The sequence below is a fragment of the Sus scrofa genome, chromosome 15, assembly GCF_000003025.6.
Source record: "Sus scrofa isolate TJ Tabasco breed Duroc chromosome 15, Sscrofa11.1, whole genome shotgun sequence".
Taxonomy (NCBI): domain Eukaryota; kingdom Metazoa; phylum Chordata; class Mammalia; order Artiodactyla; family Suidae; genus Sus; species Sus scrofa.
The window spans coordinates 48643407-48662873 of record NC_010457.5 but is presented as its reverse complement, the minus strand read 5'-3'; the positions used below and the strand labels follow the sequence as shown (position 1 = coordinate 48662873).

Genomic DNA, 19467 nt, shown 5'->3' with positions numbered 1-19467 from the left:
CCTGGGAAAGTGACACCTCGTTCTCAGCTCCCGCAGCCACTGGTGCTGCCCCTGGGGTCACTCTCCAGGTGCCCGCACCACCCCCACCCCAGAAATTCCTGACGGTCGTCTTGACCGCCGGGACCGAGTCACGGGCGCCCTCTGGCGGCAATCCTCGGACAACGACCTCTCGAAGCGCGGGGGCGGGGCTGGCGAACTAGGGAGAGAAGGGGTGTGGTCTTCTCGCGTGAACTAATGGCGTCATCGAAGCGACGGGCCCGGAAGGAAGTAGCGCGCTGAGGGGTGTGGCGGCTTCTGCGGTTGCACTGGGGTTCGGACGAGTACGGAGCGCCTGGAGGGACAGCCTGGTACGCGGCCCCCGCCTCTTAGTGCGCGCGCTGGGCCTCCTTGCGGCTCGCGGCCGGAGCTGATCATCGTTTTCCCAGGCCCTCGCACAGCATCCTCTCTCCCTTGGGAGCGAGAAAGCAACCCCTTTCTGTCCCCTCCATTTCCCGCGAGCCCCTAGGCGGGACGGAGCGGAGGCTCTCGGAGCCTCCAGCCCCGACCCAGGGCTCTTGGGACTTGCGACCCTCTCTCCAAAAAGGGCAGGGAAGGAGCGCGAGGTGGGGCGGGGGTGACTTCGGGGGAGGGAAGGGCTTTTGTAGAAAGGACGCAGCTGCAGATCGGTAGCTGGAGGCCACACGGTAAAATAAGCGCCTCGCAGACGTCTGCGCCCGAGTTAAGTTAGACCCAGGAGGCAGAGTCCACGCCCTGCGCGGGTGGGCCCCGGCACCCCGATTGGGAACCTCGCTGTCAGTTACCCTAGTTTTTGCAGATCGTTCAGTGTTCAGGAAATGAGTCCCTGGATGCCAGCTCTTTCGCGTCCTGGTGTCTGAATGCAGTTGGACGCCGGAGCCCAGAGTCTCCCCAGCCTGAAGAACCCGCTTTCTGCTCTCACCATGAGCTTGCGGAACCTGCCAGGTGCAAAGCACCGGTCAAGCATATGGGAGGGAGTGTGGCTTCAGTCTTGCTCAGAGCCCTGCATTGTTTAGGGCCAAAGGAATAACTGGGAAAGTGAATGAAAGGCCAGAGAATCCCGCCATGGAACTCCGCTCGTATGCTGTCTCTGTCGCTCCAGCATCTGAAAGGAGTAAATAATGGTTTCCTTTGAAATGGCAGGCAATTAGGACTGGGAGTCTCTGACCAGAATTACACAGCCACAACTGCCTGTCATTTGACATGCTCTGTAATTTGGGCCAACGTACTGCAGCTGCTTCTCTTCCTCTTTTACTAGTATGAGTGGCTCCGGTGACAGCCCCTTCGTGTTCACAGGAAGAGAAGGCTGTGTTCTGAACGCTGACCAACTTGCACTGGTTTTCCCTTGGGCCAGGGCTGTTTCTGGAGTCACTGCCTCTTCCAGGAGGTGGGGAATATCATTCCACAGTTAAGGAATGGATGGGAGTGTCGACTGAGAGCAGGGATGAGGAGAGGTGTAGATCTAGCCTCTGTTCATACTACTATGGGCTGGATGGGAACCACTTTCAAGCGCCCAGCCTGGAGAGGTGCTCTCAGGGTCAGAGCTTTTCTCCCTCAAGTCGGACGGCACACGTTTTCCCGTTCTTTTTCCCCAGGATAAACTTTCACTGATGGCTCAGTTGGGAGCAGTTGTGGCTGTGGCTGCCAGTTTCTTTTGTGCATCTCTCTTCTCAGCCGTGCACAAGATAGAAGAGGGGCATATTGGGGTGTATTACAGGTAAGGCAGCAGCAGGCGCAATTTCCTGTTAAATGACTCTTCCCAAGTCAATGTTTAACAGATTCTGCTATCTCTGTTTGTATTTTGTTGAATAGGGGAGGATTTTAGAATGAGCTTTTGTGTCAGTGGCCATGGGGAGGGAAGTAACACACACACAAATACATACATGAAAGTAAAACTTAGTGGTCTAAGTTGATGCCATGGATGGTGATTGATAAACATTTATAGAGACTTAGAGATAAAACCTAAAGGCAAGCAGGTTCCTTGAAGATCATCTGAAACAGTGTTTGCTCCTACTTCTCTCTAGGCATCTTGGTGCCACAAGCTTACCTCTAATGAGGACCAGTTCTTGATGTAATTTAGACCTATTCTTGAAAATTGACATTTCAGGAAAAATGAAAGAGACTGCAGGTTGATTCACATCCATCAAGGCAAACTCTAGGTTCTTACAGTAACCCATTATGGTCACTTTATTTCATTACTCTTTTAAAAAAAAATGTATCTTTATTGGAGTTTCCATTGTGGCTTACTGGGTTAAGGACCCAACATAGTCTCCAGGAGGGTATGTGTTCGATCCCTGGCCTCACTCAGTGGATTAAGTATCCTATGTTGCCATAAGCTGTGGTGTAGGTCACAGATATGGCTTAGATCCAGCATTGCTGTGGCTGTGACATAGGCCATCAGCTACAGCTCTGATTGGAACCCCAGTCCAAGAACTTCCATAGGCTGCAGGTGCAGCAATAAAAAGGAAAAAAATACATCTTTGCCTTAATAAAGAGGCATTTATAAATCTTGAGTTGCTTTCCTTTTAGTAACCTCCCTAACCAAGTATTTTGCTTTAAGTCTTTACCAAACCCTTCTTATTTGTGCCCTGTGATGCTTTTTTTCTGGATGCCAATGGCAAGTTCTAAACGTCCGATTGGGTTCCCCTCTCCCCTTTATTTCTTCCTGTCTCTGATTCTACATCCCCAAATACTGCTTTTAAATTTACTGCCATTTACATAGAACTTGATTAGAAAAGTAATTCTACTGCCAAAAAAATATGTTGATGGTTTATAAAGTGTACTTAAATTTTATTCTTTTGGTTGTTCGTGTCCCTGGACTCAAACATTAGTACCATCAACTGATCACCATATTACTGGATTTAACACCCTTACGGATCACCACCAGCTCAACAGATGCGGCAAGATAAGACAGACCTCCTCTCCTGTCTTAAGTATAGCCATGGATTCTGCTCTCTTGATTCCACTTTGCCTATTTTTTTCACTGCAAAAACACAAATAATGGTTTTAGGTTTTACCATTGGGTTTCCTAGAATATTGGGGTCGAGCTGAGAGCGGGGAAAAGGAACTGTGGACCTGACTCTAGCACGTGTCAGTCTAATAGATGTTTACAGTGCTTCCGAGAAAGCAGTGTTGATGTGATAGACACCTCTTCACCGAACTGAGCCTGCTTCTCTCTTCCTCTTCTGCAGAGGTGGTGCCCTGCTGACGTCCACCAGTGGCCCTGGCTTCCATCTCATGCTCCCTTTCATCACATCATATAAGTCTGTGCAGGTATACTGGGCTGGTGGGGTAGGGTTGCACAGCAGCAGGTTGGGGGTGGTGATTAAGGCATGATTTGGAATGATTTAGCCTTTAGATGGGTAGATAAGTATAATTCCTTCTCAAGGAATCATTTAAGAATAAGCCATATATACAGTATAGATAGATATAAAGAATGAGGCTCCCTGAGCCATTTACTCTAGAGTTTGACTCTAAATAACTGAGTGGGGTCATTACCTTGGCCCATCAATACCAGCTGGGATTATGTCTTCACTTCAAGACAAAGCCAGAGAAGAATCTGTTCCAAATGCACAAAAGCAAAAGTTGGATATGTACGTCTGTGTGCTTTAAGCCACAGGCTCCCAAGGTAGATGGAACTAAAACATGGTAGTGTTGCTGGTTCTTACTTGAACTTGAGCGAAGTGAACATAATTTGGGGTGGGGGGAGTTGAACTCGGTGAAGGGAAATGGCATCTTAAGTAGGGGTAGGATTAGTTACGACAGATCTAAAGCCAGGCTCAGTTAGACTAGCCATCTTTGAAGTATGTCCAACTAAAAGGCGTAAAAAGATTTAGAAAATGACTTTTAAACTGACCCAGGAAAATATCCTGGGATACCTCATCAGCATCAGCCCCTGTAGATATCTTCTGCCATTTACTGTGCTTTCTGGTTTTCGGAGTACATTCGTGCTGATTATCTCATTTGAGTTTCACAGTGATCCTGAGAATAGGCTGAGCAAGTTTTACAGGCTGAGAGGTTAAATAAAGAATCTACTGTTTCAAGACTAGTGAGTGGAAGGGAGAAAAGTAAACACAAGTCTTAGGACTCCTAATCCAGGGTCCTTCTCACTAAACCATTATTACTCAGCTTGTTCATATGATGGTTCATTTACAGCAGAGCCAGGTGGGTCCCTTTGTTTGGTTTAATCTCACTCTCTGTATGTGAGGAGGATTCAGTGGGGGTATTCACATTTAACAGAGGCAACCTAAATAAGTATTTAAGGACAAGGCTATCTGGGATTCCCAAAAGCAGTCACTCTGTTTGTCACTGCCCACCTTACAGCATTTTATGTCTCCCCTATTTCCAGACCACACTCCAGACAGATGAGGTGAAGAATGTACCTTGTGGGACAAGGTAAGGCGCCCAGGATAAAGCTGTTAAGCCCAAATAAGAGGCAGGGCTGTCTGACTGCTGCAGTAAGAGAGAGTGAAGAGGGGACACACCTACTGGTGGTTTTACCAAGTTCTCTGCCCTCAAGCTCCCTATGTTCTGAGTGACAATAGAGAAAATCATGGAAGGGAGACAGGTTGGGAAGGGCCTTGAATGCTATGATAAAGGCTTTTAGCAGATAAATAACTTTAGTAGAATGAAATGTAGGGAATATTGGAAAGGTGGTAGGGGAGACCCTAGGGCAAGAAATGAAAGAAAACACCAAGATAGTCGTCTGATGGAAAAGTAAAGAAGCCCTGAACAGGGACAGAGTAATGCAGTAAATCACACCACAAGAAAACGCTCAGCTTTCCCATCATGGCTCAGCGGGTCAAGAACTAGTATCCATGGGGCAGGTTTGATCCCTGGCCTTGCTCAGTGGGTTAAGGATCTGGCATTGCCTCAAGCTGTGGTGTAGGTTGCAGATGCAGCTCAGATCTGGCGTGGCTGTGGCTGTGGTGTAGGCCGGTGGCTACAGCTCCGATTCGACCCCTATGGGAACCTCCATATGCCGCGGGAGCGGCCCAGGAAATGACAGAAAGACAAAAAAAATAAATAAATAAATAAAAATTTTTTTAAATTTTTTTAATTAAAAAAAAAAAAAAGAAATAAGCTTGGTTTCAAAATGCCAGCAATAAAAGATGTTATGGAAACCACATTAGTCATCTTGGCCTGCCCTAACAGAATACCATAGAATGGGTGGCTTAAACAACAGAATTTTATTTTCTCTCAGTTCTAGAAGCTCAGAGTCCAAGATCAGGGTACGCACAAGGTTGGTGGTTCTGGGAAAGCCTCTTTTCCTGCTCTGCGTACGGATTTCAGAGAGTACACAGTTCATATCTATGACAGGAACTTTGGGGGAGGTTTGAAGAACTGGGTATTGGATGATAAAGAATTACTCCCCACTTTCTTAGGTTTGGGAATGATGTGCCTGTAGGCCACTGCGTTATTCTTAAATGGTTGATGTTTGCCACAGTGTTAAGGGATAGAGTATCATGACTGCAACTTGCTTTGAAATGTTCAGCAAAAAAAAAAAAAAAAAAAAAGTAGATCAATCAATAGGTAACATGTTAACAATCATTAAATGTAGGCGTTGGCCTATGGGTATTAGTTGTACAATTCTTTCAACATTCCTGTGTGTTTGAAAATTTTTTGTAATGAATATTGAGGGGGAAGGGAAAGAGCTGAACTAAAGTGATGGTGAAAACAAACTGAGACACCGTGACCATAGAATTCCACATTTTTAAGTTCTGAGAACTCCGTGGCCTTCTTTAGTCTCTTCCCTTTGATTGATTGCTTTATTCAAAAGGCCCTGCAGCATCAAATAATATGAGCCACTCTTTTCTTACCCCCAAAGCTTCCCTGTTTTCCTTGTGGAAATATTCCTAGGACATGTGATTTTTCAGGAGATTTTTCTAGAGGCTCCGAAGGTCTCCTGCCTGCAGAGCCACGTGCCTCTGAGCCCCCATGACTCTCCTTTCCTGCCGAGTCATACACACCCCCGCTCCACCCCCACTTACCCGACCTCCCCGGAGAGGTTCCATGGTCCAGGGCTTAGCTGTGACTGCGCTGTCCCTGCTTCCTCCAACAGCGGTGGCGTGATGATCTACTTCGACAGGATCGAGGTGGTGAACTTCCTGGTCCCACATGCAGGTACGTCCTTGTCCTTGCAGTCACACACACACACACACCGCCCCCAGCATCAAGCCCCTCGGGAAGGGACAGTGGCTGTGTCTCAGAACACTGTGAGTCCTTCCCTTCTCGTTCTGAGTCTCTCCTTCCTCTCAGTGTATGATATCGTGAAGAACTACACAGCCGACTACGACAAGGCGCTCATCTTCAACAAGATCCACCACGAGCTGAACCAGTTCTGCAGTGTCCACACGCTTCAGGAGGTCTACATTGAGCTCTTTGGTGAGAAAGCCTCCTCTGACCGCCTTGGGCTCTAGCAGCCCTGCGTGCCCGCTGCCCACTTCCAAACTGCCCACAGGGCAGGGTGGAGACTGATGGGAACCTGGCGCTCCTGGAGTGGGCGGTCGAGCGGGGCAATGCCAGGAAATGCTCATGACAGTGGAGGAAGATGGGGATAGTGAGCATCTTCCTAAGTGTTGGGCACAGGCGCAATAGTGGCCTGAAACAGAGGCCTGGGGTGGCGGTGTTCCCACTGTCCCCAAACACCATCCGGTAATGAAGACAGGGTCAGTTCCAGAGGAACCTTAGGGATTATCCAGCCCAGCATTCTCCTTTCAGGATAAGGGTACTAAGGCTCAAAGGGAAAAAGTTCCAGGGGTGGCTGGTGGCAGAACTGAAGCTCTGACCTCCCTCCCCTGGCTTCTGGCCTCATCCACACCAAGACAGGGTGATGAGAACGGCAGGGGTCATGTTTAATCCTAGAAGTGGAACCGGAGCTACTTAGGTTCCTAGAACCTCTGAGTTTGGGTATTTTGTTTTTGTTTTTGTTTTTTTTGGTTGATTTTTCACTCTACACCTGTGCAGATGAATAGGAAATGCTTAAAAAGAACTCATGTGCTTAATTGACACTTTCTATCCTTTTTTCCTCCTTAAAGGAAACATAGCCTGACTTTAGGAGCAAAGGAAAGAAACATTTCAGTCATTGTTGTAGCTCTTTTAGGGTAAAGTGTTCTGTTTAAACTTGCTGTCAGGAGTGTTCTAGGAGCCAGTGCAAAAAGCAAATCGACTTTGCAGCCAGAGGTACAGCTAGTCTTAATACCAGCACTGGACAATGACCTTTCCCAAGAATCTTCATTAAGGAGTTCCCGTTGTGGCGCAGTGGTTAATGAATCCGACTGGGAACCATTAGATTGCGGGTTTGATCCCTGCCCTGCCCTTGCTCAGTGGGGTAACCATCCGGCATTGCCGTGAGCTGTGGTGTAGGTCGCAGACACGGCTTGGATCCCATGTTGCTGTGGCTCTGGTGTAGGCTGGCAGCTACAGCTCCAATTGGACCCCTAGCCTGGGAACCTCCATATGCTGTGGGAGCGGCCCAAGAAATAGCAAAAAGACCAAAAAAAAAAAAAAAAAAAAGATTCTTCATTAATAGGACTCTGAGTGAGAACACTATGTGGAACAGAGACGGAATCACTGTCAGTGCCAGTGATCTCAATTAAGCAAACAGCCTTCTGAAGCACTTCTCACTTTTCTGCAATAGAAAACGAATCTAAATTCACCTTATAGGCTTTGGAGTCTCTTATTGGGTTTGGAGTCAATGTGCCTTTAAGAAAAATTCAGTAAAATAATTTTTTTTAAACCTCAAATTAATAGAATTTCATAAAATATCATTAGTTTTCTCTAGCCATTGTTTTAGAACTTGGGCCATTAAATGAACATTTCAAAACATTTGAAATGACCAAAGACAAAAGCTCTAATTTCCATGAAGAGAGATTTCAAATGTGAAAATGTTCTGCAAGAGAAAACTGTTACAGATGAATTTGGCAGCTCAGTATAAATTCATGTTCAGAGGAGCTGGGGAAGTGTTTGCTTTGAACTGTTTTTCTTTTTAAAGCTCATGCTTGCCAGCAAGCACTGTTTTGCTTAAAATGCATTTGCATCTGTAAAGGAGAAGCTGTTCCTTAAAGGTGGAAGGTGCTTCTCTAGTCCCTTCCTCTCAGTCTGACCGCAGCTCTTTTTTTTTTTTTTTGCTTTTTGCTTTTTAGAGCCACACCTGCAGCATAAGGAAGTTCCCAGGGGTCAAATCAGAGCTACAGCTGCTGACCTACCCCGCAGCCACAGCAACAGCAACTTGGGATCCAAGCTGCGTCTGCCACCTATACCACAGCTAATGGCAGTGCCGGATCCTTGACCCACTGAGCGAGGCCAGGGATCAAACCCATGTCCTCATGGATACTAGTAGGGTTCGTTTCCATTGCACCACAATGGGACCTCCTTGACTGCAGTTCTCATCACGGCTTACTCTGATGCATCTGCTTCGCCCATTTTATAAAAATAATGTTATCCAGGAGTTTCCATTATGGTGCAGTGGTTAATGAATCCTACTAGGAACCGTGAGGTTGTGGGTTCGATCCCTGGCCTTGCTCAGTGGATTAAGGATCTGTCATCTGTAGGTCGAAGATGCAGCTCAGATCCCTCGTTGCTATGGCGTTGCTGACGCTCTGGTGTAGGCAGTTTCTACCTCGACTCAGAAATAATTTGAGGGAGTTCCCATCGTGGCGCAGTGGTTAACGAATCTAACTAGGAACCATGAGGTTGCGGGTTCGGTCCCTGCCCTTGCTCAGTGGGTTAACGATCTGGCGTTGGCGTTGCCGTGAGCTGTGGTGTAGGTTACAGACGCGGCTCGGATCCCGCTTTGCTGTGGCTCTGGCGTAGGCCGGTGGCTACAGCTCTGATTAGACCCCTAGCCTGGGGACCTCCATATGCCGCGGGAGCGGCCCAAGAAATAGCAAAAAGACAAAAAAAAAAAAAAAAAAGAAAGAAATAATTTGATCTGATAAACAGCTGTGTTAGTAACTTATGGAGGGTATAGGCCATCTCACTTAAAGTTGAGCTGGGCTCCTATTTAAAATAGGACATATGGGAGTTCTCTTCAAGGCTCAGCAGTTAACGAACTCAACTAGGATCCATGAGGACGCAGGTTCGATCCCTGGCATCTCTCAGTGGGTTAAGGATCCAGAGTTGCCATGAGCTGTGGTGTAGGTCACAGAAGCAGCTCAGATCCCAAGTTGCTATGGCTGTGGCATAGGCCAGCGGCTACAGCTCCAATTAGACCCCTGGCCTGGGAACCTCCATATGCCTCAGGTTCAGCCCTGAAATAGCAAAAAATAATAAAAAATAAAATAGGTTATATGGAATATAATGTTTTTTTGTTTTGTTGGTTGGTTTTGGCTGCACCCAGGGCATATGGAGTTTCTGCGCCTGGGGTCAAATCCAAGCCACAGTTGCAACCTACAGCAACACCAGATCCTTAACCCACTGTGCCAGACTGGGAATCGAACCCATGCCTCAGCAGTGACCCAAGCTGCTTCAAAGACAGTGCTGGATCCTTAACCAGCTGTGCCACAGAAGGAGCGCCTGGAATGTAATGTTTATCTCTAGCTGTCAAAATTGTTAGACCCATGTCAGGTGCGAGGTGCTGCCTTCATGCACATTTCTCGGTATGTGCTAAAAGCCTCATAAGACAAAGGCAGTATTTGAAACATTAAAACCCCTTGCTTAGGGACATGCCAGTTGAATAAAATACTGTTTTAAACCCTAATCATCCAAGTGTAGTAATTAAACAAGCTCCTTATTTTAGCTTGAGCTCATCCATGGGTCTCAGTTTGAGCATCTATTAAAAAGCAGGGGTTAGATCTGCTGTTCTTCAAAGGCTCCGGTTTGGGCTCAGGTGACCAAGAATGGCCACTTAAAGCAGATGGCAGCTGACAGTAAGGGACATGATTCCGTTTAGGTGCCCCAGCCGGGTTTTGTGGCCCCTGCAGAATCTTACCGGGAATCGCCTGGGCCTGGGGCAGGGAAGGGAAGGCCCAGGCCACAGAGGGCCCCTTAGAGCTGCTGTTGTGGGGTCACAGCTAGAAGGAACAGTCAGTTCTAGCTCTGCCTACACTTGTCCATGAGACGACTCCGTGTGAATTTCAGACAGAGGGATCGGAACCAAAGCAAACAACAGATCAAAAGCCTTGGGCTCGTTTCCAGAACTATAAATTGTCTGGTGCTATTTGATTGAGTTCCTAGTGGAATTAGTCTTCTTTGGGGCTTTCCTTAACGTCAGAGTCTGTTTTTCCTTTAGAAACTTCTAAAACTGCTAGATTTAATGTGCTTGGCTCTTTTCAAAATACCTACTTGGCCTTTCCACCTTTCTTTGTGAAAGGTGGCACCCACCTTCTCTTTTGCTGCCCTTTCTAGGAAAAGGCTGCTGCCTGACTCAAGAAAGGCACTAATTGTTGTTTGTTTTGTTTTGTTTAATTTTATTGGAGTAGAGTTGACTTACAATGTTGTATTAGTTTCAGGAGTACAGCAGAGTGAATCAGTTATACATATACACATATCCGTTCTTTTTCAAGATTCTTTTCCCATATAGGTTATTATGTTTGTTCTTCTTTTTAAAGCTCAATTCCCTCTTGGGCAAGGTTGATATTTTCCTGAGGCCCCAGGGAAAGGACATTCACATCTGCTCATGTAGCAGGACGGCGTGGGCTTTCCGCCCCAAGAGTCCCAAGGGGTGGGCTGGGTGGTCTTTGGGGGTCTGGGCACTGATGAGCACACAGCCTTGGGAGGAAGACCTTTTGTCTGCCAGGTGTGTTCTTGGGCTGGTGTCTTGACTTGCACTCTGCCCCCAAGGCCAGAAAGCGTAACAGCTGCTTTTTTGTGTGTCTTGATTCCAGATCAGATTGATGAAAATCTCAAACTGGCTTTGCAGCAGGATCTGACCTCCATGGCCCCTGGGCTTGTCATCCAAGTAAGCGTCGCCCTGATGGGAGCACCCCTCCCCCTCAGGAAGGTGCACCCCCACCGCAGGAAGGCACAGCCTGCCCCTTTTGCAGAGGATGCCTTGCAGCGGGTGCTGGATGATCAGGACCCGTAGGAGCAGGTCCCCAGCACCCTCATTTCCCATCAGGTGCTATTTCTGTCCTTCTCCAGGCTGTGCGTGTGACAAAGCCCAACATACCCGAGGCCATCCGCAGGAACTATGAGCTGATGTGAGTATGCCCTGCACCCCCGCTGCACTCCAGGGGCAACCGGTGTGCCAGGCGTGTGGTCCCGTCTTGAGTGTTTGTTACAGCCAGTTGCCCTGTGAGACGGAGCAGGCGTGGCGGGACGCTCCCCTGGGCTCCATGACTGTGACTGAGAGCCGCAGAGCAGCAACGCTCTTAAAAGGGCCAGGGAGCCTAATTCGAGCTTCACGGCTCATGCCAGACAGGGGAGGGCAATTGAGTGGGCAGGCGGGTACCCTTTACTATAGTAAATTATGCTTTATTTCCTGCATGAGTTTTGGAGGCGGCGCAGAGACCTGTGACTGTCTGCAGCAGACCTCCTTTTACCTGAAACGTTAAACGGCCTTTCAGGAGTTCCCTAGTGGCTCAGTGGGTTAAGGATCTGGCATTGTCACTGCTGTGGCTCTGGCTACTGCTGTGGCATGGGTTCTATCCTTGGATGGGGAACTTCCACATGCTGCAGGCATGGCCAAAAAATTAAAAATTTTAAAAAAACAAAAAAGCCTCCCAGCAGAGAGGAGGAAATCACAGCTTGCCTCCCTCGGTGGGAGAGTTTGGCTTCTCCCCGGACAGTGGAATTTCTGTGGAAGCTCATCTCCAGTGGCCTCCCAATGCACACTTTTCTCCCCTCCAGGGAAAGTGAGAAGACAAAGCTTCTCATTGCAGCCCAGAAGCAGAAGGTGGTGGAGAAGGAGGCCGAGACAGAGCGGAAGAAGGCCCTCATTGGTCTGAATGTGCTTCTGGGACCCCCTTTCAGCGCAGAGGGGCTGGGGAGGGTGGGGACATTCAGGGAAGCCTGGAGCGGGGTCCTCCAAAGCCCCACCACATGCAGGGGTGGCACTTATCACCCCGGAAGCATAGCTGAAACTGCCAGATCATGGCCAGGGGTCAAAAGTTTTGAGTTTCCATATAGGAACCCTTCCTGTTCATTCAGAATTCCCCATAATAACAGCGCTCACCCAGCCTTTCCTATGAGCAGCCTTGTGTGTGAATCACCTCACCCCTCAAAACCCCCACATGAGGAAGGCACCCTCATTAATCTCATTTCATGGAGCTAAAGCCGGAGAGGTTAAATCACCGCCCAAGGTCACAAGGTGAAGAAGTGGTGGAAATGGGGTTCAAATCCAGCGACTCTGTTCCCGAACCTGGGTTCTGCACCACTGCACTAGACTATTGGCCACAACCCTAGCTACCTCCTAAAGTGCAGCAGCCGGAGGAAACTTTTTAGAGAGTGCCTTAGTGCTTAAAAAATTCCTTTGGAAGAAATACCCTGTGACTTAAAGGGTTTGCTCCTTGTCAAAGGAAGGACTCTTCCCTTTGGCCCAGGTCCCCTGGGCATTGCCTGGCGCTGACACCCCGTTCCATCCCTGCCCCTGCGGCCTGCCATGGCTCTCCCCCAAGCCAGTGGCTCTTCTCTAGAGCTCACCCATGCCCTGCAGCAGACCCTTGGGTCAAGTGAAAGGTGCTTGGAGTCAAACTTTTTTGAAGTGTCAGCGCTCTAAGCCTTTCCTCAACTTGATTAACACAGAGGCAGAGAAAGTGGCTCAGGTTGCAGAAATCACCTACGGGCAGAAGGTGATGGAGAAGGAGACGGAGAAGAAGATTTCAGAAATCGAAGGTGAGCAAAGGTGAAAACTGAGCCTGCCTTTTCCTCAGGCCCCACTCAGCCACCAGTGGGTGGGAGAGTCCTTTCCCTTACTCCTTAAGCTCTCCTCGGATGTCACGGTTTCTTTTTTTTTTTTTTTTCATCTTTTTAGGGCCTGCATCCATGGCATATGGAGGTTCCCAAGCTAGGGGTCGAATCAGAGCTGTAGCCACCGGCCTACACCACAGCAATGCCAGATCCGAGCTGCGTCTTCGACCTACACCACAGGTCAAGGCAATGCTGGATCCATAACCGCCTGAGCGAGACCAGGGATTGAACCCACAACCTCATGGTTCCTAGTCGGATTCGTTTCTACTGAGCCATGACGGGAACTCCGGATATCACAATTTCTTTGGAGCATCACATTTTCTCTGTGCTCTGATTCGAGATTGGGGGAGATTGGGGCCAGGCTGGCATTCATCTTCCACATCAGAGAGAGTCACTCATTCAACAGACATTAGCTAGGCGGGGCTAGAAGGAAAGGCAGTCACATGGTCCCTGCGGTCTTGGGTTCACAGCCTGGCCTCAGAAGTAAATGGAGGAGCCAGGTCAGAGCAGCAACTTGTTCCCTGCTGCCTTCCCCTCCCCCTCCTCAGAGTCCATGAACTCCGCAGCTTTGGTCTCTCCGGGTCCCTGTGGGTGTGAAGACACCTTTCAGCACCAAAAAGACAAGCGGAAGAGAAGTGCTTTCTGTGCCACTTCTTTTTCTTTATTGGCCGCCCTGCAGCATATGGAGTTCCTAGGCCAGGGATCAGATCCGAGCCACAGTCACAACCTAAGCCATAGCTATAGCAATGCCAGATCCTTAACCCACATGCCTGGCTAGGAATCAAAGCCAGTGCTCCATAGATGCCGCAGATCCCATTGCGCCACAGTAGGAATTCCTGTGCCACTTTTCTGAATATCACTCGCCTTCAGTTCCCTGCCCCTAAGCCCTCACCTCAACCCCACCTTCTCCATGTGGTGCCTTATATCACACAAATTCTAGGCCAGAAACAGGATCTTAGGGCCCAGCTACAGGCTACAAAGTGCTATGTCCATTTATAATCATGACGGGGCCTGTCAGGCTTTGCAGAGGCCCAGGGAAGAGCTACTTAGGATTCTACAGAATAGCAGCTCCTCACTCAGGAGTTCTTAGCACCTTTTTTTTTTTTTTTTTTGGCTGCATCTGTGGCCTGCAGAAGTTCCCAGGCCAGGGATCAAACTGTACCACAGCAGTGACAACACCAATTCTTAACCCACTAGACCACCAGGGAACTCCCAAACAGCACATTTTTATTTCCTGTAAATACAGATGAGCAGGTGCTAAGGCCAGCTGAGTTGGCCACTTGCAGCCAGAACCCCAGCCAGCCTGCAGGCTCCCGCCCCCCAGGACGCTGCTGAGGCCATGCACCCTCAAACCCACCTTCCTTCCCAGGCTTTTGCTACAGATGTTTCCACACAAGGCTGGCCTGCTTCCGGAGGCCAGAGAGGAAATATCAAAAAGTTTGCATCAGCTTGACCAAAAGCTGGTCTCAGCAGACTAAGGAAGCATTTTGCTTGGATAGAACAGGGGTCTTAATTCAAACAAGTATAATTCTGGACCATGGCATGTAATTCCCTTAGAGTTGTGCCTGCTTAACCACCGCTAATTACAGCCTTTCTGAAATGATTGAGAGAAATAAAAGGAAAATGAAGTTGGAGCAGGGCTGAACTGGTTTTTTGTGGCTGTTGGTTTCAGGGCAGATCTACCTCATGCCAGATCCAGAGCCTTCTTAAGGTTTCTCTCGCTTTTGCTGTGTAGCACCACAAGAGGGGAGAGGGCCGAGGCTGGAGGTTGGGGCGGGGTCCCACCCCCCTCCTCCCAGGCCACCAAAGGAGTAAGCAGGTAGGAAGAGGAAGTATCTCTGGGCCGCAGTGTCTTTCCAAGGTGCTATCAGAGGGCAACATTGTCCTGCACAGCAGCAGCCTTGACCATAGCTTTTCCTCCCCACAGGGAGCCGCTGTCAGAGCACTTCTGCATCTTGGGTTTCATGACTTGTGAAACAGGAAAAAACGCCCTTTCCCTGGTTTTATAAATGAGGAAACCAAAGCACAGGGTAAAAAGCAGTCATGGAGTTGCTGTTATGGCACAGGGAAAACTAACCCGACTAGTAACCTTGAGGTTGTGGGTTCCACCCCTGTCCTCACTCAGTGGGTTAAGGATCTGGCATTACTGTGGGCTGCGGCATAGGCCAGCAGCTGTAGCTCCAAATCAACCCCCAGCCTGGGAACCTCCATATGCCACGGGTGCAGCCCTAAAAAACAAACAAAACAAAACAAAACCAAAAAAAAAGCAGTCTGCCCAAGGTCACGGAGGCAGTTGGGGAAAGTTTTGGGGACCGGCCTTCCAGTAGCCCCTGCGCTTCAATTCACTTCATCCTTCCCTCTAGATGCGGCGTTTCTGGCCCGAGAGAAGGCCAAGGCCGATGCCGAGTGCTACACTGCCATGAAAATCGCCGAAGCGAATAAGGTAGAGGCCCGGCACTGCCAGGCCAAGAGAGGGACCTGCAGTGCTTGAGAGTCTCAGGGGTTAAAAGACCACTGCCCCGCCCCTCACGCTGGAAGTGGGGACTCCTGCACTGTGTGGGCCAGGCCTTCCCTTTCCCTCAGCCGGGCCTTGATAGACCTTGGACACTCCTGAAAACTCTCAGCTCTCACCTTGAAGCTCTGAGCTTACCCTCCCCCAGAGGAGGGGTCGCACGGTCACTGACATAACAGAGAGACAGGGGTGGGGGCGGGGGGCAATGGTTCTCCCGGAGACCCTCTCGGCGTGCGAAGCGACCGGCTGCCCCCCAGACTCTTCCCCAGTCTGACCCCACCGATGTCTGCTTTCCTTTTCCTTCTTCCAGCTGAAGCTGACCCCTGAGTATCTGCAGCTGATGAAGTACAAGGCCATTGCTTCCAACAGCAAGATTTACTTTGGCAAAGACATCCCTAACATGTTCATGGACTCTGCGGGCAGCCTGGGGAAGCAGTTTGAGGGGCTCACTGACAAGCTGAGCTTTGGCTTAGAAGATGAGCCCCTGGAAGCAGGCACCGAGGAGAACTGAATGTTTTTGTCCACAACCTCAGGTGACACTCAAAGAGATCTTGATTTTGTAAAGGACGAACTGGGTTGCCCTCCCCTTCCACACTACCTTTGTTGACTCTCTTCCACGTGAAAAAAGAAACGGACTTAAATCTATTCCCCTTCCCGGGAAGGGAGGGCAGGGATTGATGAATTGGGGTTTTATTCAGGTAAGGAGGTTACACGACTTCTGTTAAGATTTGTAAACCATGTGGTTAGACCTTTGACCTCCAGGCACTGATTTTCACCCCCTTTTGAAGCTGGCTGAATTAGGGATGCTCTCCATGAGGCGTGGGAGAAATACAGGGTGTGATGCCTCCAGGTGACCTGACTGCCCTGCTTTGGGAAAAGGCAGCCCAGTGTTCTTGTCCTGCCTCCCAGTGGGTGACGCTCAGCAACTGAGCAAATCCCTGCTGGTAAGTTTGCCAGTAGGGCTGTGGAAAAATGGCTGCAGAGAACATTGGCATTCCTGGCCTTCCTGGCAGGGCATACCTGACTCACTGCAGAGGCGTGCTTGAGCCCCATAAGGAAAATCTGGTGCTAGGTTTTGCAAGCTTTTCTACACACCGCCCTCCTGGCCCCAGGGCTTAAAGCGTGGTGGCTTCTGACTACATTTCCAGAGTCAGGGTTTGGTCCCCACCACACACATCTTTTTAAAACTTTTCGCCTATTCTGTGATTCGGTTTTTTTTTTTTCTCCTCTTAACCTGTTCGTTGGTTCCACTCAGCATCAAGAAGACAGAACAAAGAACTCAGGCATCTTAATAGCTGCTGAAGTGGGACCGTCCTGTCTGTTAGCCACTGTGCTACCTGCTTGGCAAATTGTGTGTGTTCCTTGAGATCAAGTGTCTTTTTATTGTTGTGGAGGTTCTCCAGGGAAGCGCTTCTCTGGGGAAGGTAGAAGGGTCGTCCAAGAGAGTTCCCAGTCTGACTGCCTGTGGCTTGTGCCAGCAGTTCATGTGACATGGTGATAAACAGGAGCGCATTCACAAGGTGGCCCGTGTCTTTAAATCCAGGGCTCAGGGGTCACACTGGGTGTTAAATCTCCAAACTGCAGCTATGTGGGTGTGGGTCAGAGTTCACGCCCCAGTCCCTGGATTGGAAGGGCTGCTTCAGAATCCATTCACATGTGTTTTCACTGCTGATTAGATTTGGATGGTGAAGGGCAAACAAGAGAAAAAGGTTTTATATCCTGAAATTGGAGTTGGGTGTGTGGGTGGCGTACCAGATTGCTGAGTGGTGTCTGGAGTGAACTCGCAAGCATATCGGTGTTGTTTGTGACAAGCTCTAGCTTAGATTTGTTATTAGCTTTGTTTTTAGCTGCCTCCCCCCCCACATACACACACCCCAAAGAGACTCCCACTGTACCCCTCCCACTGCAGTGAAACTATGAATAATACTTTCAGACATAGAGTTCCATCTCATTTTTGGTCCCATGCCCAGACTTCTGATTTCTCAAATGGCCCCAAAAGTTGGGCCAGTCATGTCAGGAGCTGGGGGAGCATTCACCCTGCCTCAAAAGACACAAAGGGTTAACTCCCCTTAATTTAAATGTTGCCCTTCTCCATTCTAATTTCTGGGACCTTGAATTCTCAAACCCTTGTCCTGATCACACTTTGTACAGGCAGTCAGATGTTCCTGGGAGTGATGGATTTTCATGTGCAAGAAAGTGCTTGCAGAAGGGGGTTAGTCTCCTGAGACCTAGGTAAGGTATCGGTTATCAAGACACACTAGGGCTCCTCCCATTTCAATGCCGTTCATCACTCCTTAGGAACAACAGGTCACGTCCAGCATCCCTGATTTACATACTCGTCTGCTCCTCTGGCCACCTAAGCCTCAGAAAGCACTCCTTCACTAGTGGAATCTGGAGCGAGGACATCTCAGCCTCGTCGGATAGCACGGTTGCTCAGATTCTTAACCGGAATATCTCCCTAATCCTGACATCCTGTGATGGCTTGTCCCTTACACCAGATCACAAAAGGGCCTCAGTAAAGTCCTGCGACACCTGTCCCTCAATGTTAATGTTGCTGCTTCTTTAAGCAGAACGTATAACTGTTGTAGTACCCATTCATTTAAATCCACTGGTTATACCTGCCTGAATTAGTAAAATCATGGATCTCGGCTGTTTCCTTAACTTGGGACAACTAACCAGTCTGTCTGTTTGACTTTGTTTCTTTAACATTTCCTGGAAAACCTACTCTGCAAACATTTGAATTCTAAACATGTTAAATGTGATGGCCTGCCATTTGGCAGGCAGTGAAGTCATGGCTGCTATTTATAAATGGAACCTCTATCAAAATAGGTAAATGTTTATAAAATTCAGTTTTTGTAGGATTTGCCAAGGAAAAGTCACCTTGGTTGAATGTTTCTCACGCATTAAACTTCACAGAAGTGATCCATATTCAGTACTGGTTTTAATCACTTTTTAAATAACAAGGATAGGATGTTTGAAAGGAAGCCACAGTTTGTTCATTTTTATATGACCAAGATAAATTCGGAGGGATCTGTGATCATATTCAGTTAAGGGAGGAAAAAAAAAATCACTGAAAGGATTTTAGCAATACAGTCATCCCTCGGTCTCCACAGGGGACTGGTTCCAGGACCCCCGAGGACACCAAAATCCATGGATGCTCACGTCCCTTATATGAAGTCACCTTCTGTATCACAGGTTCTGCATCCATGGATGGGAAGGGCTGGCTATATACTGATCTAAAAAAGATGTTTTATAAATGATCTGTTGCAGTTTCTACAGGTCTCTGTATCTTTCAACACTGATAACTTTACCATTTACAGAGAGTAAGAGCATCATACTTGCTGACTTAGCTATTTACATTTGATTGAGGATAAAATGTATTCTGATGAGTGTCTGCTGTCTGTGAACTTAACCACTGCTTTCTTTAGTTCTAGTTAGTAGGGGTCTAGCCACTGTTTCTGTTGTTTCCTTTTAAAAGCGGTTAAAGCCAATCATTTCGTGTTTGTATTTCCGTTCCTCTTTATTTCTGCTTTTGTGGAAGCTGTTGATCGAATAGTCAAAGCTAATTCTATGTGCAAAGAGCCCCAAGGGCTGAATGACTCCCTTTGTACCTGAGAAATGATTCTTGTTATATTGCATTCTACAAATGATATGCTGGATTAATTGCCTTGAGTTGATGATGGAGAAACTGCTTTGGACAACACTAAAGGTGTGATTTTATGTCTTAGTTTTATTTTCAGTCTTGCTAAATAAAATGAGTCTTTGTATTTTTTTTATTACAGTGAAATTTAGCAATAGCTAATATTAGGCTAGGTGATATAAAGAGATTAAAACATCTCTGCCTAGTCGGTTAAGTCAATGAATAACTATCCCAGAGTTGTCATGGCCCAGCAGGTTAAGCACCCGACATAGTGTCCCTGAGGATGCAGGTTTGATCCCTGGGATTGCTCAATGGTTTAAGGATGCTGCGTTGCCACAACCTGCATCGTAGGTTGCAGGTGGGCCTTGGATCCAGTGTTGCTATGGTGTGGCAGAGGCCAGTAGCTGCAGCTCTGAATCAACCCCAGCCTGGGAATCAACCCCAGCTGTGG

General features: G+C 48.3%; 1 protein-coding gene across 6 annotated transcripts; it reads left to right on the top strand.

The window, feature by feature from the left end:
* ERLIN2 (ER lipid raft associated 2) lies at positions 226-19152 on the top strand. 6 transcript variants are annotated; one of them, XM_021074571.1, is made up of 13 exons: positions 338-960; positions 1274-1402; positions 1611-1732; positions 3207-3288; positions 4364-4410; positions 6077-6138; positions 6274-6399; positions 10842-10915; positions 11098-11156; positions 11806-11897; positions 12700-12789; positions 15228-15307; positions 15687-19152. In XM_021074571.1, the coding sequence occupies exons 3-13, from the start codon at positions 1626-1628 to the stop codon at positions 15885-15887; spliced, it is 1020 nt and encodes a 339-aa protein (XP_020930230.1). In that variant the 5' UTR covers positions 338-960; positions 1274-1402; positions 1611-1625; the 3' UTR covers positions 15888-19152.

Coding starts and splice junctions, on each gene's coding strand:
- ERLIN2 (XM_005671780.3), top strand. CDS start 1,058: ATGAAAGGCCAGAGAATCCCGCCATGGAACTCCGCTCGTATGCTGTCT. Junction 4,411..6,076: donor AATGTACCTTGTGGGACAAG/GTAAGGCGCCCA, acceptor TTCCTCCAACAG/CGGTGGCGTGATGATCTACT. Junction 12,790..15,227: donor GAAGATTTCAGAAATCGAAG/GTGAGCAAAGGT, acceptor CCTTCCCTCTAG/ATGCGGCGTTTCTGGCCCGA.